Genomic DNA, 26,006 nt, shown 5'->3' with positions numbered 1-26,006 from the left:
ATTAAATTATTTGCAAAATATTTATATAATTTACAAGACAGGAAATTAATACTTTTATTAAAAATTGATTGGGTTTTTGTTATTTTTAGATTCTATCTATCTATATATCTATCTATCTATCTATCTATCTATCTATCTATCTATCTATCTATCTATCTATCTATCTATCTATCTATCTATCTATCTATCTATCTATCTATCTATCTATCTATCTATCTATCTATCTATCTATCTATCTATCTATCTATCTATCTATCTATCTATCTATCTATCTATCTATCTATCTATCTATCTATCTATCTATCTATCTATCTATCTATCTATCTATCTATCTATCTATCTATCTATCTATCTATCTATCTATCTATCTATCTATCTATCTATCTATCTATCTATCTAACTATCTATCTATCTATCTATCTATCTATCTATCTATCTATCTATCTATCTATCTATCTATCTATCTATCTATCTATCTATCTATCTATCTATCTATCTATCTATCTATCTATCTATCTATCTATCTATCTATCTATCTATCTATCTATCTATCTATCTATCTATCTATCTATCTATCTATCTTTCTATCTATCTTTCTATCTATCAATCTATCTATCTATCTATCTATCTATCTATCTATCTATCTATCTATCTATCTATCTATCTATCTATCTATCTATCTATCTATCTATCTATCTATCTATCTATCTATCTATCTATCTATCTATTTCATGCTAAATGTATCTTATTTTAATCTTTCAGGTGGAGCGTGAAATAGCGATTATGAAATTAATCGATCATCCGCATGTTCTCGGCCTAAGTGATGTCTATGAGAATAAGAAATATTTGTATTTAATACTTGAACATGTTTCGGGTGGTGAACTCTTTGATTATTTGGTGAAAAAAGGACGTTTAACACCTAAAGAAGCACGCAAATTTTTCCGTCAAATAATTTCAGCTTTAGACTTTTGTCATTCACATTCAATATGGTAATTAAATGAGTTACATAGAGCTATGAATCATTATTCTTAATAATACTTTTCTTTAACAGCCATCGAGATTTAAAACCGGAGAATTTATTACTAGACGAAAAGAATAATATAAAAATAGCAGATTTTGGTATGGCGTCTTTGCAACCGGCTGGTTCAATGTTGGAAACATCATGTGGCTCACCGCATTATGCCTGTCCAGAAGTTATAAGGGTACGAAAGGAATCACAAGTTTGACAGTGGCAAATAACTTTTATCAATCGATTGTAATGAATTGATGGACAGTTCCAACAATTACTTACATAATAATACCTTCATACATTCATATGTATATGTTGACATTTATATTTTCTACAAACTTGTAGATAGTATATTTTATATACAAGTTTGTTAAACTTAAAAATATGACCTCAATTCAATACAGCAATAAACAATACAAGTCCAACATTTTTTTATAGTGGTTAATTGTGGCATACTTTTATTTAGTGTCTGTTTGAGTTGTGTGGCATGCCACTGAAATCCAATCGAACTTTAATAAATTGCAATAAAATATTTATTTGTTTGATTCTTCTTTATTTTTAAGGGTGAAAAATATGATGGACGTAAAGCGGATGTTTGGTCTTGCGGTGTCATCCTTTACGCACTTTTAGTCGGCGCTCTGCCATTCGACGATGACAATTTACGACAACTATTGGAAAAAGTCAAAAGGGGTGTGTTTCATATACCACATTTTGTACCACCCGATTGTCAAAGTCTGCTGCGTGGTATGATTGAAGTAAATCCAGAACGTCGTCTGACGGTGAGTCATACGAATAATATTTGTTTTTAATGTAGTTTTTATGTTTTTGGTAGTAAACCTTATAACAAGGAGTGTTAAGTTGCGGTTTTAACGACTTTTGTCTGCACTGCGTTTTAAATTTAGTATTAAATACTTCTTTAATAATACATGTGTAGTCAATATAATCAATTTGTAAAAACAGTAAAATATTCTTCGTTGAACTGTTAAGTTTTAAAAGTTCAAACAAATTTTGATATTAATTCAAGCAAAATGGGAATAATGCATTATAGAAATCAAATTACCAAAAAATAAACCCAAATTTTTTATGAAGATATGTAAAAAATTTTTCAAAATTTACATGTAATCTAGAAAACGATTTATTTAAACAAAACTCTTGGCAATTCAGGCAAAAACATAAATCCGTATACTTAAATAAAAAATACACTTTATTATTGTGATAAACTACAATTATTATGGTGTAAATGTTTGAACTCTATGACAGAATGACAAATTTGTCTATAGAGTGCACATACAAACAAATGAAAACATAAATCACCCATATTTGAAAGGAAACTTTCAGATATTTTGCCTTGTGTTTTAAAAACAAATCGAAAGTATAGGGATGAGCATCATCTTACTATTGACGCAAAAAAGTGTAAACAATATATGAATGATGATGAGTCAGTCAGTAGTCAATGCTACCAAAATAAGCTTAACAAGTTAAAAACTAAACAAATCTGTTTGAGTAATATGTATGTATGTGTGTCTATTTATATTTTTAGTTGGCTGAAATAAATCGTCATCCATGGGTTACTGCTGGTGGTAAGGGTGAATTAGAATTGGAGCTTCCCATGATGGAAGTCGTTCAGACGCATGTAATACCTTCTGCCTCGGCTGTGGATCCTGATGTTTTAAATGCCATTTGTTCCTTGGGTTGTTTTAAGGAAAAGGAAAAACTTATACAAGAATTATTAAGTTCAACGTAAATATAAACCTTAAAATCGACTTTAATTAAATTCATTTCATGATTTTTTGTTTTTTCTAAATTTTAGACACAATACCGAAAAAGTTATATATTTTCTGTTATTGGATCGTAAACGTAGACGTCCAGCTTTAGAAGATGATGAAGAAATCGCTCAAAAATCTCGCAGTGAACTAGAGGCCGCAGATCCTCCACGAAAACGTTTAGATACATGTCGTATTAATGGTACAAACTCTACAAGTTATGGCCAAATATCTGAAGGTTCTCCCTTGACGCCTAGAAGACAAGCTTTCAAGTAAGTAGCACTTAAATCTATTATAAATTGTCAATGTGTAAAATATCTTTTAGATTTGTGTATATGTATGAACGTATTAGCATTGTTGTTTTATGGATTTCACTACATTATAAGATTTTATTTTGGCGATTTAATCTATTGGAAACTATATTTTGCATTCATTCGCTAAAACATGGCTTTAAGTTGATTCTTAAACTTTAACATACTTAAGTTTAGTAAGTTGATTCTTAAACTTTAACATACTTAAGTTTAGTAAAATTTTTAAAAATTTAAAGTGAAGAAAATTACTATACACAATGTTCCAAGGTTTCGGGTTATCTCCTTTTTTAGGATTGACTACAACTAAAAATGCAATCCCACTTTAGAAAATCTTTCCTTTTTGCTATTTAATATTAGGTCGTTCTTCTATACTTACTTTCAGGATTTATAAAGGGTGGTTTTAAATGAAAAAGTTTTGTTTGTGTGATAACTTCTCAGCTTAAAAAATATAAGTATTTTTTATGATTAAATAAATTGTTTTTCCATAAATCAAATTTTAATACAAGATTTGTTCAATAAACCTTTGGTAAATGTTTATGAATAAGGCAATAAATGTTTGTTACATTGAAAAGTTGTCAATTTTCTAAAATGTGTAAATATATGGTCTATGAGACCATATGACGCATTGTAAAAACATGCATTTACATACTCAAGATTCACTGTTTATTAGTAATATTCAAACTATTCAAACCAGTAGGCATTCTAAACAGTTTTGAATTCTTATAGTTTTATCATGTTTTACATATGTACATAATAAACACAAGCCCCAAGTGCAGTGTACAATAAATAATCCATTTCACATTTATTTATAATGTAAATATATAACACTTAATCATCATTCATGCATTTTTTAGTATTTGTACATCAAAATAAATAATTTATCTCTAACACTTAAATATTTTTGTACTTTCATGAAACAAAATTTAAAATCAATCATTGTTATTCGTATATGTTCGTTGTAAATTGTCTGTTGTATGAAACACAAAACATTTACACGTCATCATAAAAAACAATTATTATTGAAAACATCATGTGTTGTAAAATGCTATTGCCTCTATCACCTGCTTTAAACACAACGAAACACCTTCAAAATCCAAATCAAATCAAATTCACATTAACAGCTTCCGATCCTATAGTAGTACACGTAATCACCAAAGACGTTCTCCTACATCGGTTTCTACGATGCGTTCTTCTTCATATCATAGTCCAACACGATGTAATTCCCCGATTAGTTCGGCCCAGCAGCAGGCCAACGTTTTGTCCAGACCTTCGTCGCCGGCCTCATCTTCGGGTCACTCGTCGCGTCATTCAACTTATGGCGATAGAGAGCGATCATCATCGGTACATCATACTCCTAGCAGTCGGACCTCGTCACACTCATCTCAGGCTGGTGTTGAAGGTCATAGTAGTGGAAGTAGTAATGAGGTTGTGTCTCGTGAGCTGCGAGAACGAAGAGAATCACGCAACGGACGTTCATCTACAGTACAAACTAGTTGTGTTCCCGGTAGTCCCGGTGGTAATTCAGCAACAGTTCATCAAAGGGCTAATTCTGGGCCCACAATCGCCATAAGTATGTTTCACGATCCGGAAGCCAATAATGGTGAGTTTAACAAAATTAAGAATTGTGTAGACTTATACTTAAATATCTCATATTTATTTTCCAGTTATGAATCCTACAACATCGCCGTTGATGAATAACAGTACTGCTGCCATTACGGGTTCACCATGTAATGCTCCCGGTGGACAATTGTGGAAAACTAGACTTACCAATATTAAGAATAGTTTCTTAGGTAGTCCACGCTTTCATCGAAGAAAACTTCAGGGTATGTTCAGCGTATGCTGGTAGTACCACATTTCTTATTTTTAATTATTGTTTTTGTTCTACAGTTTCCGCTGATGAAGTTCATTTAACACCTGAATCATCACCAGAATTAACCAAACGTTCTTGGTTTGGTAATCTAATCACAACTGAGAAGGATGAAACCTTTACGATTTTGGTTAAAGGAAAGCCCATTGCCACAGTTAAGGCTCATTTAATTCATGCCTTTTTGTCGGTATGTTTTATCGATACATTTTCCCTCAATCGAGAGCAGTGTTTTGTTTTTTAAAATTTTATTTTTCCTTCTAGATGGCGGAATTATCGCATAGTGTGGTCTCTCCAACCTCATTTCGTGTTGAGTATAAACGTAACGGTAATGGACCGGTCATGTTTCAGCGACATGTTAAATTTCAGGTATACATACATATATCTTAATTTTTTAAATCTACTTATTTATAGAAAATTTTATTTCTTAAAAATTGTTAAAAACTTATTATACTGAATTGAAATGAACAACTTCCACTGCTATTATTTACCCTATATATTCATACAGACAGTAAAAATATAGAGATTCTTACCTGAAGATTTTAATATCCATACAAAATAAAGATTTTTTTACATTTAATCGCTTTGTAAGAAGAACGCTTTCTGATAGAATAGTCAACTGTGCGACGCGTAGTAAATAATATTTGTTGGTACAAAGAAATATCGTATATAGTATTTACTAAATGTAATATCGTCTGTTGTTTGTGGATGTCACCGTTTTAATTTCCAGCCAAGGATTACAGTTAAGAACTGAACTCTGTCTGCCACCGGTATCTTCTTGAAATTTAAGAAATGTTTGGCTTTTTTGTGAATAGACCAAGTTAACATTAAGGACTTTTAGTTTAGTCCAGCTCCTTCGATCTTAATTTGAAGTACGTAATTGGAAATATTGAACACAATATGCGCTCACAGATTAGCAAATAATAATAGCTCTTATTACAGCCAAAACAATGTTATGTAAAGTACTTCTGCTAATATCCCAGCAAAATCTTTTACTTACTCTTTGTTCCATACACAAATGTAAAAATCAATAATCCTTAAAAAATCTTCTAATATCTACTAGGGTTATAATTACTCTTTATTAAACGTACATTATAGAAAAGTGGCTACAAATCATATTAAAAAAAGTTGATTAAAGTTGTTGATACGACCACTCCTTACCAAGTAATGTATGAAATAACTACATTACCTACAATACCCATTACCAAAATTTAAAAGTTTATTTTACTTCGATAATTATTACATCTGGAACAAAATTGAAATTTGTGTGAGTAAATAAGCATGAAAGAAAAATTAAAAGTAAAAATCCAAAGGTATCTGCCTACTTGAAACTAAACGAAGGTGAATCAATAAAAAAGTTAATCTTATTTAGTTATAACCACAAGGTGTTGCTGTAAAATGTAACAAACACATTTATCCACTACATGCACATCTTCTCTGAGCTAAATAACTTAAAGGCCTATGAACAGATAATTACACATTTTGCCAAGGGCAGTCATAGTCATAGTAATAAAAAAGAAAACTTAGAAGATGCTAATAAAATGAAATTAAATATAATTTTATTAAAACGTCACATGATACCAAAGTGTATATTGCATTTTATATTAACAGACATTTGTTTTATCAAAGAATATTTTTAAAATTAACAATTAGAAAAAAATATATAAAAAAACTAAAAAAAAGTTTAATGATTTTTAATAATTTTAAATTATGCTAATGGTGAAAAAACGCTCAAAAAACTAAATTTTTAATTTATTAAAAGTCCTGATTGTTTTTTATTAAAAGTTAATGATATAATTTTATGTTTTTAGGTTGATATTAGTGCTATTTGCAAACAGGGTGATGTAGCAGACATGTTATTTGCTCTAACATTTACACTATTATCTGGTAAATAATATCATAAATTTAAAATATAATCATAATAGAAATTATAATTATTTATTATTTCTTAAAGGTAATATAAGACGATTCCGTCGCATCTGTGAACACATACAATCTCAGGTATGTTCGAAACGTTTTCCGGGACCTAGTAGTCCTCCTACAGTACCAACTGTTACCCAAGCAGTATCAGAGAGTTCATCTTGTGGTTCCGTATCCAGTGAACGTTTGTCCTACAAAAGACAGGTAACGTTTATACCAATTTATTTATTTCTTTATAAAAATTAAGTAAATAATTTTATATTATCTTCACACATTTAGCAAATCGAAAATGATACAGAAAACGATTCAATATTTACGTACAAATCTGGCAATAGTCGTCGTTCATCGGCCACGAATAATAATAATGCTAATCCTATCGATATGCCTGGTAGTCCCATTGCGGTAAGATCCAAGTAAGTCCACTCTATCTATCTATGTCTCTCTCTCTATCTACACACACTTAAAGTAGTGATTACAATAAAAGCCACAGGCCGCAGGCCGTGGAGCACCAAATCAAAATATAAACACACACAAAACAAATAATGTGTCTATTTTGTTAGTTCCGAATCAGCTGAACAGGAGCGATCACGTGATATCCAGAGTGAGCGTCAGGCGACAACAATGTCCGGGAGTGCAATAGCATGAGAATTATTTCTCTGATTTGGTTCAAGTTTTATACAAATTATTTATTTTCAACAAATCTACCAACTTTTACTTCAGGTTTAAGTACTTATTTCTATAAACACCCACACACAAAAATCTATTTCACACACACTCAACCTTATAAATAAAATAAAATTAATTAATAAATTAAAACTTAATAAAACAAAGAAAAACCAGAAATTCTTAACCATTAATAGTATTCAAATTTTTTCAAAAATAAAAATAAAAACTAATCAATAAAAACCAAAAATAAACACAAATTAAGAAGCAATAAAAAATTTAATCAAATTTTCTTAAGCCTAAATAAAATCTAACAAAAAACTACAAAGAAATTGTGAAAAAAAACTTAATGCATTTAGAACAACTTGTGTTTTAGAAAAACCAAAAAAATCATCATCGTTATTTATATTTGATGAGTAGAAAAATTGCATAACAAAACAAATTGAAGATAAATATTTTTTATAATAAAATTTGCTTTTAAACTAGACGAACAATTTTCATCTAAATGCTTATTTAATAAAAAAAACAAAAATAATAAAATACAAAAATAGTCAGTTAAAAGATCACCAAAAAACAACAATTATTGCTTCAACTCAATGTCGATACATTTGTACTAAATACTTACGAACACTTGAGAATATTTTCAATATTTTTGAGTTTCTACTAACAATTTTGAGCTCCTTTTTATTTTTTGTTAAATTTGACTTAAACATTGTTGCCGCCGAGCCGTAAAAAAAATAATTAAGAAGAAAATGCTTAAATAAATTATTAAATGGGTAGACTACTTTAGGACTTACCCGAGAACATACTTATACTTACATATACCTAATAATTAAAGTGCAAGTCGTTGTATGGACCTGCTCAAAAAGGAATATACTTATTATAAAGTTTAAAGCTAAAAAATTACCGACCAGTGATTATTTGATCGATAGAATCAGATTGATTGTAAATTGATGAAAAATCTTTTGATTTATATGTTGTTGTATGTATGTATTCCAAATATACTACATAACCAAACAAACAAACAAATTCTCGTATGTAAGTGTTAAAACATATAATTTTTACATAAATTAAAAATTGTATAAAAATTTGTATATTTAAAAGTAAAATGATTTTGACTCAGCAACATCACACACCGAACGACCCAATGTTGAGGCATTTAAATTTGTGTAATCTCGAAATTATTAATGTTGAGGAAAACCAAAAAAAAAAAAAAGAAATAAATTTGTAAACATTAAACGAAAAAAAGAAAAATATTTTGAATAACAAAATTAATGAAATCCATATACAAAATAAATATACAGAAATCATGGAATGTATGAAATACCTGTATTTGATTGATCGGATATGAGTTTTGAAGTCAAAATACATACATATGTATGTATATGAATTCTACAAGTGTAGTATTTAATACTCATTAAACTATAAATTATACATAGAATAGATTGTTTTTATTTTTGTCTTTTTATAGAAATAATTTGTATAAATTGCATGAATAATAAGAATAATTAATACACATAATTAACTAAATAAATCATCAAACACAAAATGGTTTTCTCTTTCTTTTTTAATAAAACTCTAATAGTTATTAAGTGATTTATTTTTTAATTCTTGTTTATTTGAAGAAATTTTATTTTAATTTGATTTATTATTATTATTTTTTGATATTTACAGTTGAGCACAGTGTAGAACTTTTGCAAGAAACTTCGTTTCAATATTATTATTCTTAATTCGAATATGTACTCGTTTTCCATATTTTGTCAAATACTACAAAATATGTTTACTTCAAGAATTTAATTATTGATTTGAGTTTGATGAAAAGCATATTCTTATTAAGTTTCATATTATTTAATTAAGAAGAATATAAGAGATGTTTGAATTGTAATTACATGAAGAGAAAACAAATATGATTATGGCAACCATATTATGTTAAAATTTATGGTTGTAATCTAAACATATTAGTATCAAAATATAGTCATTATATTTTATCATATTAATTATTATATGATCTTAAAGCAGCATATTATAACTCATCATTAAAACAGAATTTTCATACATGATATGTATGAATATGTTCTGAAATAATAATATTAAAATCCAAAGTAATCATATTTAAAGCAATCATTTTATATTTGAAAATAATTATTTTATGGTTATATAATTATAATATTATGATTTGTAATCTGAAATTATTCGACTAATGTAAACATTAGGTTTATAACTACGGACATGTTTCCCAAAATCCAAATATTAGATTTTTATTATTAGATATGCCTTTAAGAATTAACTATTTCAAGCCAATAAAATCGGCCTATAAGGAGTTATCAGCAAAACAAATGTAATAACAAAATCAGCACATTTGGTTCTGGAAAATTGTGTTTCTTATAACTTTTTTGGTGAAGATCATTCGAACTGAACAGTTGTGAGATATAGACAGTTATTTGAAAAAAAAACTTAGAAACATGAAAAATTAGTAAAAATAGAATTCGGTATAAGTGCATGATGTTTTTAATTGTAAATTACCTAAAAACATATTTTTTTTACTTATATGTACATCATGTGCTGGTATGACAAAATGAGTTATATCCCTAGTAAACATATTATGATTTTAAGTAATGACTCAAAATAATCATATGATTCAATGTAATCATATTATAAACTTGTGTAGTTAGAAATAATTTTATTATTTCTCATAGTAGCAAAGTTTATTGTGACTATAAATTATTTACTTTATTTATAAATTAATTGTATTTTGATCTAAATAAATTCATTTATGTGTCCATTATATGATTATTTAGGATCATAACATGATTACATATAATCATAATATAAATAAACTGAATTATAATATGATTACATTGGATCATAATATGATTTATTTGCTGTGCTATAGCATATAATTTACGATGGAATCATCATCACGGTCGTAATTTTTTAAAAATTCTCCGCTTATCAAATCTTTAAGTATATGTTCGTAATTTATAAGAAAAGTTAACACACGTAGTTAGCTCAGTATCTATTCTCAATAGTGAGCTTACTACATTTGTTAACTTTTAGACAACGGATGTGTATAAGATTTACACTGCATCAACGAATTGATGCAATATTGGCAACGTTGCGTACGTATGTATAAACTTGACAACGGATGAATTTGGTGTCAATTTGATACCAGGCGTATATATTTTTTTCCCTCAGTATGCATAACGTTTTAAACTGTAGATCTGATTAAAGCACTTATGAATAGCACTCCCCAAGGGTATAATTAAATTTTGCTAGTCTCTTCTGTTTTATCGAAAATTTTAAATATGAATAATGATACAAATCGATTTTTGCAAAAATATCAATATTTTTAGAGTTACTTGGACATTTCCAAATATACTAAAAATATATAAGAATATTCTAAAGACTTGCGAATTTATAGCATTAACATTTTTTAATTAACTGCTCAAATTTTCATTTTGCTTTCCCATATCCCATATTTTAATAACTTATCTTAATACAAGAAAAACTCCCGTTGAGAAAATTAAAAAGAGTGAAACAAATAAATAATAATTTCATAAAAAATTACCATGCAGTATTTTTATTCTTAATTTTACAAAAAAAGAGATTAAGCAAATCGAACTTTAAACTTTACGAAAAAAACCCAGCCAACGGTTTCCAAAAAATTTTATCCCTTTTTATTTAACAACTCCTTTTTATATTTTACTAATTTAAGGAAATAATTCCAATAATTTGCAAATGATAGACTTATAAACAAAAATATTAAAATCCAAAAAAATAAAGAGAGAAAAAAGAAATAATAAGAGACACTAATACAAATATGATCCAATCAACATACCGTCCATTTTTATATCAGTTTTTTTCATAAGAACCCTTTGGCCATACACACTTCTACACACACACTTCATAAAAAATTAAACCAAAATTATAATAATAATTTACTATGACTAATATGCAACAAATAAAAAATTAAAAAAATATATATAACAACAAAAGAACAATTTATACAAATTATTTTGTAAAATATTTAAAACTCACATGCAATTTTTTGGTCTTTGTATTTAACTAGAAATTTTAATTTATTAATAAAGCAAATATAGTATTATTAAAAAACAAATTACCAACAAACACTTAAAACCCCACTAAGAAATGTTAAAACTATAGAAGATTTAAAGTTTTAGATTAAAAAATAATTAAAAAATAAATATTGATCTAACAAAAACTAAAACAAAATACCAAAGAAATTTCAAAAATATTAGACACTCTCTAACTGAAGATAAATAAGAAAACATACACACAAAGAGTTACAAATATTTATAACAAATAATAAAGATTAATAAAAAGTATTAACAATGTTTATGATTTATGAAAACATTTTTCGTAGTGTGTTAATTTCAAGAATTTTATGTATCATTTAATTTCACTTAATCTGAATGAAAACTATTATGGTATATCGTATATTTTAATAACTTTAAATTATTTAAGGAATAACGAATATAATTACAAACATATTATGATGATTATTATTAGCAGTAATAAATTTGCATAGAATTAATTTGTAAAATATACATACAAACAAAACAAAAACTACAAATTACTTTGAAATATTTAATTTGTCAAAGCAAAGCTCACCGAACAATTAAAAAGTAATATTTATGTTGCATCATTAAAAAATATTTACATTATATATACAAACATACAAATAAACATAAATACATTATGTATATGTAGTATATACACAGAGAAAAATCTGATGTGAAATTGTTAGATTAATCATTATGACATAATTTGAGGAAATTCTTCAATATTATTGGCAAATATAGTTGGTACAACCATGTCATATTAAATTTTAAATTGAAATGATTAGCGCAATCATTTTAACAAACGATTTTAGCTCAATAATTGTTAAGGTTGCGGCTGTTAACAAAAAGTGTTTTTAAACTTAAAATAATAAAATTGATTCCAACAAACATATAATCTGATGACAACATGAAGTTGCCTCATTTATGAGTGTATAATAACCTCTTTAGTTCGTTTTTCAGTATTTGTAGTTGGCACAACCATGTTATGTTAAATTTTAAATCAAAATTATTGGCGCGATCATTTTGAAATATGAATTATTATTATAATTGTGGCCGTTATCACAGTATATTAAAGTTGTAATACATGGTTGTCAGATCAGAATGTCTACTTACAGTTATTGTTTTGAAACGTTGTCAGAAATGTATTTTCATGTATGACAAAGATTGTAAATTAAATTTTTCTGAAAACATTGTAAGATCTAAAAAACTTGTATGCATAGCTTAACTCTCACTTAAAATAATAAAACGGACAGCCAAATATTATAGCAGCGATTTGATGAAATAAAACCTTTTCCTAGTTGGTTTTGTTGCAGACCAAATATAACTTTAAATGACATTTTCATTCATTAACTGAATAATATTTTATTTTATTTTAATTTCATTCAACTATTCGTTTTCAAGACATTCTGTAAGTGTATATTTGATTATATCTTGACGCTTAAAGGAATGTCCTGTAGACAACCGATCAAAATATAATTATTATTTAAAATAATAATTACAATAAATATACAGTGGCCTGATGAATTTGTATAATAATCGAAGTCAGTCAACGGAACTTAAGATCATTAAGGTTCAACTAGGTGATAAATTGAGAGTTCGTAGTTATAAAACTCTTCGCATGTGTTCCGCGTATTAACAATTTAATATTGTTGAATTTCCCGGTATCTTGTTTGAATGGTTACTGTTATCATGTCCCACCATATTTTTTCTCTGAGTGTATAACAATATTTATTTAACAGCATCATAGATACAACAAAATTATTCATACTCGTATATACATACATACTTGCATACAAACAAACATAACTAAGTATCTATTAAAAAATCGAATATTTTATATATATTTAATAAAATACATCATTATTCATTATTATTCATATTTACATTAAATATACATAAAAACAACAAAGCAACAAATTTTATATTCATAATAAATCTATATCTCTCTATCGATTCAAATATTCATTCATGCGATTTATATAATCATAGGCTCTCTTACATAATTATGCAGATACAATATCAATAATTATTCTCATGAAAATACATTCATTCATACATACTACGTACGTACATAAATGCATTCTATACATACATATATAAAATGAAGTGCATCTTTTCGTTTCATTATTGCAAGATATTTATTTTGTTTTAGGTTTTTTCTTTCAAATGTACAATATTTATGCTTAAGTAATAATTGATATACAAAATTTTGCAACAAATATGAAAATAAACAAAAAAAAAAAATTATATAAATTTGTAATAAATCGAAATAATGAAACAAAAATTATACATACTCTATATTTACATAAAATAGTAAAAATCTATATCATTAAATAAACTAAAAAATAATAAAAAAGAAATAAAATAATAAATATGTATATTGTTATATTATCTACAAACAAGAAAAAAATCAAGGAAAATTAATATTTTTTATTTACGAAAATATAAAATAAAGACGCTTTATATCTAAATATTTGCTACTTATTTATCAATTGATTGATCCCATCTTTGGTACACCTATACAAATAATGAATCTCTTTTATAGCGAGTTTAAATTTATATAAAGTCTCAATATTGAAATTTAATAGTTTTTGTTGGTTGGTAATATTTCTTAGGGAAATCTTACAGATCCGAAAAGTGTTCTTCTAAAAAAAATTTTGGAAATTGCGTTTTTCAATAATATTTTATATAAATTTTTAATATTTTATATAAATTGAAAAAAATGTCCCCCAAACCGTTCGACGTCGGTAGGTCAAAGTTTTATGTTATCGGTCATTGAAAGTTGCGCTTTTTAAGTTTATTAAAACCTTACAAATACTTTCAGAATTAACTTCAAAAGCATATGTTTTGTTTAACTATCTGCAGACCAACTTTGCAAGGAATATATCTTGCAGATTTCGTATATTGATTTTTAATGGGTCACTCGAGTCCATTTTGTAAACACTTGTTATACAAACATATAAATGTTTATTGGAGTAGGGCGATAGTGGTATCATTTAAAAGGTCTTTCGAATGCGCATTAGTAAGTGTAAAAATTTCCAATATTCATAACGTAGCATCCATAAAATTATAAAATACTTAATTTAATTTTTTCGAATAGTATACTGATTATTTTGACAAATTAGTCAAATTTTATTTAATTTCTATGTGAATAAATGAATCTTGTATTTTATCATTTTTTATATTCGCGTTTTTGGCCATTCTTCATCAAACATATTTAATATAGGTATCAAACTTTTACATTTGTCATTGACATTTCTAAAATCTGCAATTATTTGCAGATTTTTATACCACCTTTTTATACCAAATGTGAAAAAATCAAAAATTTTCTTTTTTAATGTTCTTGATTTACATATTATTCAATAGCACTTCGAAAAAGCTTTCATATGATATCCCATTCGTTAATAGTTTCTATTAATTAACGTTAAAAATCTCCTTAACCCACTATGAACTTTCAATTAGCGATAGCGTAAAAGTTTGACCTAGCAGCGAAAAATGCTTCGGGGGTTTGAATACACTAATGACATACATTCATTTTGTGAAGGAATTTTTTGACCCCCAAAAATAGTATTGCATAGTGTAATCCGTAATTAACTTCACAAAAAAATTCGTAACTACTTTTTTCGTAATATTTACAAAAACTTCATGCATAATACGAAAAATTATTTTGTTATACCCCTTCATAACTTTAAGAAAACCTTTTGTATTGTCTTAAATTATCTAAATTCAAACCATTTTTCTTTGTAACAAGTAATGTTAAAGTACATTTTAAAAATTTTACGAAATAAGAATCATTATTTAATGATTTATAAGAATGATGCAATCTTGTAGTCAGGACCACTTCGCCATCGTTGGTGTTGTAGCTATGAAACAATATACATGGAGTATTAAAACTTTTCAAGAAGTTCTTTTAACAGAAAAATACATATTAGTGTTTCATTAGCTAAATATGAACATTTTTACTCAAAAACAATAAAGAGGTCAATATTAGCTTTGCAGAATAATACAAATATACTCTTTACCATACATAGTGTGTTTGAAACTTTTCCACTAAGTTGTTTTTGTGAAAGCATGCACTAATATGATCTTTTTTATGAAATATTCAGAAAAATTTAGAAATTCAGGGACAGATCTTGCTGATTTTTATTAGGAAACTTTTCGAAAGCATGTTTGATAGAAATATTGAAGATTTCGATCCCGAAGATAACTGGAATCTTCAAAACATTGATTTCAACAGACAGACCGATGGAAGACGAACATGTCTTATATGACTCCGCTATCTATAAGAATCCAGAATATATGTATATACTAAATAGGATCGGAAAATTATATTATAGAAATCTTAAACTTATCTACATATACCCTTCTCATCTCCCTCCCGGGGCATTTGCTTGATTACAGACCCCATCTTGATTGGGTATAGAGGTGCTACCAATACCTCTAGTCTTTCGGGTCTATAAACTGGTGTTGATCAACTGTATCCTCGGCATCTGCTAGTTTCTAGATTGGGTGTTAAGTTTGACGCTTTCATTGTCTCAAACCTGTGATTGTCTCATCCTTTGCCGGGGTTACATTAAGCTTGACTCAATACACCTGTCATCTCCCAACGGGGCTAATAGGCAATAGACTGTATACCACAAGTACTTCAGCAACTTTGACATTCTTACCCTTACTATAAAGGTGAAGGGTATAAAAATATATTCAAAAAAATATTTACAATCTTTACGAATGTGTTTTTAGAAATGATCTATTATTGTACAGAAATTAAGACTTTCAATCTCGGGTAGAAAACTGGGGCTTTTATATAAAATCATATAGATTTATTTGTTAATTTCTGTAATTTAAATAATTATTTAAGGTTCGAATCCATTGGAACAATATTAAATTTTATCAGTCGTTTTGATTTAAAAGTTGTCTGATAAATTTTCTCTTTAATTTTGAACCAAATTAAACTTGACATAAAATTCGATATTTTTATACCCTACACCACTTTAGTGGGGAGGGATAATTCAATGAAATTTGGCACATGATCTTCTATTATACCGTAGACGAAGATTATTGCAAATAGTTCACATCGGTCCATTATTTCACCTAGGCCCCATAGAACTGAACCCGACAAATAGGACTTTCAAGTTTATAATAATGTATCCCGACAAATACCTGCAAAACCAAGTTATATACTAGTCTTGATGACCCTGATGAACTTTATAATAAAAATTTTTCTTAAATATCCACAGTTTTATTAAGCAATAATTGGCTTTAGTGTATATAAGGCAAGGTACAATTCAACTTAAATGCTTTATTATGATCAAATCACATTTTATTCCTATACAGGACTATAACTTCTTACTTGTTTACAAATATAATTAAATATTAACTACCACAGGATTCCCAATTAGAAAAAATAATGCATCAGAACACTTATTGCCTTATTCAAAATTAATTTTTTAATTAAAACTAATGAAAATAGTAGTTAGGATTGAAATTTTAACTCGTGTAAAAGGATTCATATAACTACTCTTAACTGAATTTCTACTTATGGTACAAGCTTTTTGTCAATCATACATACATTAACCAAATCAACTCATCTCACTCACTACCACTCTCATTCATTAAATTCAAAGGAATAACATTTATAATTGCATTAATCCTATAAATTAAACATAACTCAGCTTAAAATCATAAAATGTATTTAATATTTAAAAAAAGCTTATCCATTCATACTTACATACCTAAATATAAAAAAAATTTGGGAACTATCATACAGCTGTATTACATATTTACCTAATCTGCCGCACTTCTCACCTTCATATACAATCTGTTCCTAGATTTACTCTTTATATTTCGTTTTTAATGATTAAATTATTTGTAATAATTTCTAACATTCAAACATTAATCATTAAGCACAAATTCTAAGAAAAAGTAAATTCCTTTCAACACATTTCAGTTCCCGCTAAAATCATCATTAGGAAGAGAAAGATAAAATTGTATAAGTATTAAAATAATAAGTTTTTATATAAAACTTTAATTTTTAAATAAAACTATTTTAATTAAGATCATAATTGTATTAATTACAAATCTAAAAAATAAAAATCATTCGTGCATCACTAATTTCCAATTATTTTAAGATAAAATTATTTAATATTATTACATTTAACAATTCTAAGTTGTGTCATTGTCATTAAAAATATTATTATTATTATTATTAATAATAATTAGTTCTATGAACAATTATAAATTAACAAATAAATTAATATTAATTAATTAAGGATTTGCTTTATTAGATAATTACTGTATTTATTGTATGTAAAATCCAACCCACTTATTTTATTAGTACAGGTTTTAGGTTTCAGATTTATTAGTTTTCTTTGAATTATTCATTAATTAAAACATTAGTTAAGTAAGCTGGTATTAAAGTACTTGTATTTAATTGTTTTATGTAATGTTTTTCTTTGTTTGTGTAATTTTCTTTTTTTTATGTTTTTTTGTAAACATATTTGTTAAACCTATTTTAAGATAAGTATATAGTTAAAAAATTAATAATTTATATTGTTTGCAATATATGAAGAAAATCATTGAAATGGATATAATTTAAGAATTATGAATAAACTAAAAATATTTGCAAATAAAAAAGAATAAATTAACAATTAAGCAAATAAATCTTAATAAAATATTAAAAAGGCATTATTATATTATTTTTCAAAGATATCAAAGGTAAGATAATGTTAAAGATTATCCGAAAAATCATTTACCCGATACCCTAGTAATTGATCCAGTAAAGCAATTTAAAGACTCAATTAAACGTATATTAATATACAATATACGTATATTAATACACAAATACAAGGCATTATTTTACATTGCCTATTATAATGACCACAAAAAGTCGATGTTGGAATCTTGTTTGTCTTAACCCCACAAAATGATTTCCCTTTCCAGATATTGAGAAAGCCGAAATTTGCGCACGATTAAAAGACGTAACGCGTGCCACTCAAATCCAAATTTTTGACCAAAGCTAACATATGAAGCTATAGCTAAAGAACGGTAAATAGTAGAAACAAGCTTAGTATCCCATAATAAAGCTAATATTGTACAAGATAAAAAAAAACTGAAAATGAAGTTTTGAAACTGCCGTGTGAAAAATTTTTTTTGGATCAAAGCTAAGAATAGATTCACGATATCTTTTAAGGACAAAAACTTCGATTCATTCGATTAAATATAGATATTTATTTATGTAATAAAATAGATTTATTAGATATTTTCCAATATAAGTTAAATTTTTTCCACATTTCCTAATCAAATGATCTGAGATAATGGCGTGAGGAATTTTTAATAGTTAGTTAGTTCGAAAGGAGGATGTACATATATACATCAAATCCCTCTATCGGGCCTGTTGTGCGCCACTTAACCAGTGTCTCAGGTGGGAATCGAACCCACCACCTCCGGTCTACCAGACTAGAACACTAACCACTGGCCCACCGGAGGCCACAATTACTAATGACATTCATCTTTTACATCTTTTTGAAATACTAAATCTAATTACATTATGATTCATTAACAATAATATGTAAAATATTTACCTAATAGTAACATTTATCACATAATATCAAAATATACGAAGTATGCTCCTACCGCGAACAGGTCACGTTTTTGAAGACAAAAGTTGTAGCTCTGTTTAACTTAAAGTAACAAGAATTATGTATATAACATAAATTTTGAAGTACAATATTAGCTTTATTATGGGGTACTAAGCGTGTTTTTATTATTTCCGTACAGTCTTTTGTCTATATTAGATTGCTTAGAATAGAAACAATGTAATATTAATAAAAATAATAAGTTCAAGAAACAAAATAATAATGTACTTACATGGGAAGTGACCCAAAATTATGTTAACTTTACATAAAACTATGTAAGAGACTACAGTGACAGGCATTTTTAATAATTTATAGACAAAAAACTGATTTAAAAACGAATTTATATGAGAGCTAATTTTAAATGACGCCCGATTATTAAAAAATTCAGCAAGGCTTGTATAAAACACAGTTGTACGACTTTTTGATGAGATACAAATGAAGCTTGATAATCTCAAAATTCGGCAGTGTTATTTAAAATTATATCAAATTTAGTTGTGCTGATTTTTAGAAAAATAGAAGTTAATATAACATAGTTATGAGCTAAAAAGCTGAAGTCGTAAGTTCCGGTTGTATTGAGTCTTGGTCAAAACTTCAATTACAATTATAAGTAATTACAATTTAATTACAATTTCAAATAATTGTTTACAATTAAAAGTAATTCTAATTGATAAAGCTTCAATTTAAATGACTTCAAATGTAATTGAAAATACAATCATTACCCCCAAGCCTGATTTAAAAAAAACTATAGCGACAGAAGTGTCAGTTACGTTATCACCATATCATCATATTTTTTTGATGTTGATAAGGGAACCTTTACACCCTAAAGACATAACAACTATCCTATACGCAACTACGTCTTGATCGGCTGAACTGGTTGGTAATATCTCTAATATATTACATATATATTATATATTTTTTTACATGCCAACGTGCTTTTCAAAGGATAGAATGCGTGCAACAAGACCTGTTCGGGGGGTTCGTTTGTATGAGGCATATGTGAAATAATTGACCGATTTCAATCATTTTCAATAGTGCCTGACATCAAATTATCTTGCAAATTGCAACTTATACCGTGGGCACAAGGTTGACATACAGACGGACATAGCATAATCGACTCAAGAAGTGATTCTAAGGCTATTGGTATACTCTTTGGTTGAGGATTAATATTTTTTGTGTTACAAACATTAGCACATGATATTTTTTATTGTACTAGAACCCGGTTCACATCTTCTTAAATTTAAATGTGCATAATTTTAAAATAAAGTAATTAACCCTGTTAAAAACTGGAAGACTATATTTATATTTATATATTTTTCTCGAAAGAAACGAGGAACAGGAATGGAAAATTTAAAATTTGGATACAGAAAGCAATTCTGTAAAGTACTAAATTAATGTTCCGCTAAGCTGGTCTAGTAAAGAAGTTTTGATTCACATTTCAAGGGATTAATCCAGAAAAATGTTTAAAAATGTAGGAAAAAGTGAAAACAAAATTAAACCTAACCCTTGTGGACACAGTGTGGTTAATTTAATTTTTCTAGATTCCAAATAGAATTAAAAAATACCAGTTGTTACAATACAATCAAAAGGTATCAATTGAACATAAAATAGTACCCTTTAAAAACCTTCCATTTTATTAGTTTTATAGGTTCAAAAACATAATAAAAAATTCAAAAAAAATTCTTTTGAAGAACGAAAAAAACTATAAAATAGTCCCAATAGAGTGCTAACTAAATATAAAAATTTTTAAAATTTTTTCAAAATTTGTTTATGCGTTAATTTCCCGTTATTATCCCTTTTAGTATTTTCTACTTACCTATTAACGAAGTAAAAGTGGTATTTCAGAAAGTTTAATTATCTAAGTAAAAGCCCATCATTAAGTACCCTGCAATAAATAACTTCCAAAGAAGCGAAAAAGAAGTAGAATTTACTCCATGGAAATACTGAAAAAGACCTGAAGAAGTGATTATTTTAACACAGTCTTGTTTTATAATGGATGTTCATTTTATTTCACTAATTCATTACATCATAAGTCATTCTTATGAAGCAATTTTAATGTTCTTTTTTAAGTTTGTAAGCGAAAATTTTCTTAATGGCACTAGTAGAATTTTTGGACACAATAAAATCAATGATATCAACTTTGGTGATACGTATTGAACCAAAATTTCTTCAAATTTCCATATTGAATTGTTAGGTAAATGTATTTACAACATCTTTTATAGTATTATTTTTTGGAAACTTTAGAAATAAAACCGTTAAGAAGGCTAGTTGTGTAGTAATTTTCACTTGGAATCGTGCAGGAGAATTGCAAAAGAGCAAAACCACTAATTATGGCGACTTTTTATGAATATTAGAACTAATATCAAACTGGTTCTAAAGAACCCAGTTGGGTCCAAGTGTACTTGTATAAGTCTAGAACTAGTAATTTTTCAAACACACTTAATGTTTATTTCAATATTATGATGGTATAGGAAAGTTTACAGATGATGCTATATAGTTAAATACTATTTCCATTTCCTGCAAGGTTGGAAGTGAATTAAATAAACTCCATTCATTTATTTATCAATTCCAAAAAAGTTTCAGTACAAAAAATATGCTTCTAATTTTAAATAAAACTGGATTCTTTTCGCTTCTTTGGAAGTCAATAAACAGCACAACCATAAAAGATAAACAAATTTATTAAGTTCCTTAAGTCAATCCCTTAAATTTTATAATTAAGAAGCCAGCCGAAGGTGAATTTATGATGATTCTAACGGCTACACAGAAAAAACTGAAAATGCGTTTTAATTATCAAAATAAATGTATCAATCAAGTTTTGCACCTATAACCAAAATGATGATATCAATTACCAAATTTGTAAAAAAGTAAAAATATATATTTTTTCCAAATAACAAATTAATCAGAACAATTAATGTCAATAATTGAGACAAGATTTAAAATTGATTAATTCATTAATTGTATAAATTAAATATTTAATAAATATAAAATTGATTTTTTATTGATTTATTAATCAAATAAATCAAACTGTTTGATAGAGAATTTTTTATAAATCAATTGATTAAAACAATCAAATTATTAATCGATTACACACAACGTTAAAGGAATACTAGACCTTTAACAATTTTCAAAAATTATCACTTTATTGACACAATTTCATAAATTGTAAAGAAACTTGAATATTATATGTCTAAAATTTTATGGACTATTTAAGAATTATAAATATTGCTAGCACAAAAATTCAAAAAAAATATATATATATATATTAAAAATAAATCTAAAATAGAAAAGAAGGCCAGAAAACTTTTTTCAATCAATTAAAAAAATACTTAAATTAATTTAAAATTTAATCAAAATTTTACAATTTAGTTTCAAACAGTTTCAAAAAACGAGATAATTAAGACAAATAAAAATTTGTTTAAATAAAAAATAAAGAAAATTAAAACATATTAATTGAAAATAAACTACCGATAATTTTTTCTGAGTACTTTGTATGGGAGCTAGTGTAAAAAAGGGAGGATCTTTATGAAATATGGCAAGGCTTGAATAAAACATAATTGTTCTTATTTTTATCTTCGTCAAAGAAAAATATGTGCCAAATCTAATTACTTTAAACAATGCGACCTATACCTTGCAGACAAGCTTTTTATAGACTGTCAAAAGGACGGACATTGATTCAGAAAACTTTTCTAAGTCGATTGGTATACTTTCAGAATATTTTTGAGTTTTTTTAACATTAGTTCAAACCTAATATACCCTCCCCACTAAAGAGGTGCATAAATACAACAACATACAGCTATATTATCACATTTTTGGTGTTATCCTAATAAGTTTTTATGCACAAGATTCTAATGTTCAATTTTACGCGGAACAGCATATCAAATATAAGTATTTTAAATATGATTTCTTATTTTGGATTATTCATTTAGAACTTATTTTACTTTATTCATATTTCCACACTGTGTAAACATTTAATTGTAAAGAAATACAAGTTACTCATACGTAGCGAATGCCATTTTCCTTCATACTTTAGTGCTGGACTTATAGAAAATGAAAGAAAATAAAAGTCCCATAATGACATCATTAAGCTTTCGGAAAGTTGCATTTTATGAAGATGAGAAAGAGAATATTTAATTGAAGAAAAGAAAAAACATTTATCAGAAAAGCTTTTGCTTTCTATCTACTGGTATGTACCATTATGGAACAAAAAGATGGTTGACGAAGACATGAAAAATATAAATGCACTTTGTTTAAAAAATATATAATTAAAATTGATATTTTTATTAAATATTTATTTTTGCTTTACTTTTCTATTTTCGATAAATTAAGGTTAAATTTAGCAATAATTTCTATCTTTCACCTTTTCAATCTTTCACCTTTTGTTGTTTATTTAAAAACAAAATTTATTTTCGCTTTGTTGTTTTTGTCTTTACAATGCGGCAATATATAAATATAAACAAACTTTTTTGTTGACATTCTCTTTGCTAGTTTGTTTTGTTCTTATTTTTATTCTTTAGTTTATGTTCACATTTAAATACACATGTTGGTGGTGTAAGCATGTATGTATGTATGTGTATTTGTTTTTTTTAGTCTTTAATACAATGCGGCAGAGTAGGCACATGTTAAGATACGAAAATCCCAAAACAAAACAATTCATTGAATATCCCAAAAAGCTTTAAGCTTTAAAAACACGAAAAAAGCTTAACGCAGGGAATTTTTCGGTAACATACCGAAAAAGCTTAAGCAATTTGCAGCAAAAAAGTACCAAAAAATGCGTGCTGCACTGTATGAAAAGAAAACTTGGTCATTTTTCGTTTCAGTTCGGGACGGGTTTGCAATTCAACAACACTTAAAAACGGAAAACCAACAAATTGTGAAAAAGAAGAAAAACAACAAGAAAAAAATCAAAATCAGAAAAAAATAATAGAAATATTATCATTGTATGTTCTTTGGTGGCATAGCATATATTATTTGAAATGAAAAAATTCAACTGATTTCTATAATAGATGCAGTAAATTTTCAAAAATAAATCACAGAAAATTTAAATAAATTCATAATTAAACCTAAAAAAGTAATGAATTTCACAAGGAGTGAAAAATATTAAAACGAATTTAAAAAAAAATTACGAAAAATAATAATTAAAACGAGTGTTAATGAAATTTTAAAATAAGAAAAAATAAAAATAAAGTTAATCGAAGTAGATGATGAGCTTCGGGCGGTTATGTAAAGTGTGAAAAGAACGAACTCCCTTTCTATAAAGAAAGAAGATTCTACGACAAGAAAAAAACAATAAAAAGGGAAAACTCTTCGTGAGCTAATTATTGACAAAATATTTTAGTTTAATAAAAAAGTAAAAAGAAAAATTGAAATTAAGAAATTAAATGTAAATGTATATATGCAAGTGTAATTTGTGGGGTTTTCTTTGTACATTTTAAAAATTAAATGAGAATTTTACAATTGTAAAGTGCTAAAAATACATTTTTTGATTTAAAGAATTTGTGCCAAGGCTTTAATTAAAAATAATAACGAATTCTCTAACAACAAACAAATTGATCTATAATATAGTAATTTCAATTTTAGGAGTTCCCTACAACATCTAAAAGTACCTAAATGTGAGTGTAAGTGTAAGATTGTATATGTGTATGAGTAAATAATTTACTAGAACCAACAAAACAATCAAACAAGAGACCAGCCAAAAGCAGAAATATAAAAAAAAGAAAAATACCAAAATAAAGGATTTCTTTTTCTGTAATTATGATTCACTAAAATAAAAACTATACGAGTAATTTACCACTTTCACTAAACTAACACCATTTAAGATTGTTTCGTTTTATTGTCGCCGTTGTTGTTGCTGTTGAAGTTGTTCTTGTGGCTGATGTCGCCGTCACCAACCATATTTGTGGCCACTCCAAACCATTTAAAACGAACTATGACACGTTTTTCAAATTTTTTTAGTTCGCTTTCCTGCTTTTGTTTATTGTTGTTGTAGTTCCCTTTCGTTTAAGCCACGAGTCCTTTTACATTCACACGAATGTCTATTGTACACACACAGACAGACTCATATTGACTCCATTTAGTTGTTGGTATTAAAGTTATAATATAAAGTTCTATATATTTGAGTTTGTATGTACAGATATGCAGCTCATTGCTGTAAGTGTATAGATGTTTGTATATTAGATTTGTTATAGTTTTTTTGTTGTTGCCTTTTCTTTTGTATAAACATTGAATATAAAGGAAAGGAATAAGCGGTATCAAGGTTTCCTAGTCGCGACCCATATTTACTAAAAATTACGAATTACACGCAATACTCGTGCTAAAATCTCTATAAATGTGTGAGTAAATATATGTATATAAGTATACGTACATATACATATATGTATATGTATACAATATGATTCTTACAAATAAAAATAACCCTAGACATGCCAATGCACAGTTCTGCATAGTTGAACTACAACATGCCTTTTGTATATTTACATGTCACAAACATCACAGCAACGACTACTACAACAAAGAAACTAACTAAAAATTTGCTTAGCGATTGTGTGCGATTGTTGTTCTTGTTTTCTTTATTTCTCTTTATTGGCGAATCAGTTGTGGAATAGTTGTCAGTATTGTACCTTTTGTTTTGGTACAATTCATACCTGAAAGGTACGTCGAAAACATCAAAAGAGTCAAAAAAATTGGTATAAATGTTTATTTTCTGGAAATATTTTTTTCAAATCATAGTGTCAAGTTTTTATAGTATTATCGAAAATAAAAAGTT

At 26.9% G+C, this 26,006-nt stretch overlaps 2 protein-coding genes across 29 annotated transcripts in view; both read left to right on the top strand.

The window, feature by feature from the left end:
• Positions 1-9,067, top strand: part of LOC111683231 (serine/threonine-protein kinase BRSK1) — a 34,057-nt gene extending 24,990 nt beyond the window's left edge. Inside the window, exons 4-16 of one of the 2 annotated variants that reach the window (XM_046951957.1) lie at positions 763-989; positions 1,052-1,202; positions 1,573-1,788; positions 2,550-2,749; positions 2,820-3,044; positions 4,205-4,683; positions 4,748-4,906; positions 4,971-5,137; positions 5,215-5,316; positions 6,759-6,834; positions 6,902-7,071; positions 7,147-7,280; positions 7,428-9,067. In XM_046951957.1, coding sequence (XP_046807913.1) covers positions 763-989; positions 1,052-1,202; positions 1,573-1,788; positions 2,550-2,749; positions 2,820-3,044; positions 4,205-4,683; positions 4,748-4,906; positions 4,971-5,137; positions 5,215-5,316; positions 6,759-6,834; positions 6,902-7,071; positions 7,147-7,280; positions 7,428-7,512 — 2,391 coding nt within the window. In that variant the 3' untranslated portion in view covers positions 7,513-9,067. Of the gene's footprint in view, positions 1-762; positions 990-1,051; positions 1,203-1,572; positions 1,789-2,549; positions 2,750-2,819; positions 3,045-4,204; positions 4,684-4,747; positions 4,907-4,970; positions 5,138-5,211; positions 5,317-6,758; positions 6,835-6,901; positions 7,072-7,146; positions 7,281-7,427 lie in introns of both variants that reach the window. The other variant, XM_046951956.1, reaches the window with a different exon arrangement.
• Positions 9,068-24,061: 14,994 nt separating this feature from the next.
• The window catches only part of LOC111683232 (myosin-G heavy chain), a 122,860-nt gene continuing 120,915 nt past the window's right edge, over positions 24,062-26,006 (top strand). For 19 of the 27 annotated variants that reach the window (XM_046951432.1, XM_046951429.1, XM_046951427.1 and 16 more), the window contains exon 1: positions 24,062-24,852. The gene's annotated coding sequence lies outside the window, so the exon portion shown is untranslated. Of the gene's footprint in view, positions 25,023-26,006 lie in introns of all 27 variants that reach the window. The other 8 variants (XM_046951430.1, XM_046951428.1, XM_046951422.1 and 5 more) reach the window with 4 other exon arrangements.

The sequence above is a fragment of the Lucilia cuprina genome, chromosome 5 (assembly GCF_022045245.1).
Source record: "Lucilia cuprina isolate Lc7/37 chromosome 5, ASM2204524v1, whole genome shotgun sequence".
Classification (NCBI taxonomy): domain Eukaryota; kingdom Metazoa; phylum Arthropoda; class Insecta; order Diptera; family Calliphoridae; genus Lucilia; species Lucilia cuprina.
The sequence above is the reverse complement of the archived record's forward strand: the minus strand, read 5'-3'. Positions and strand labels throughout refer to the sequence as shown.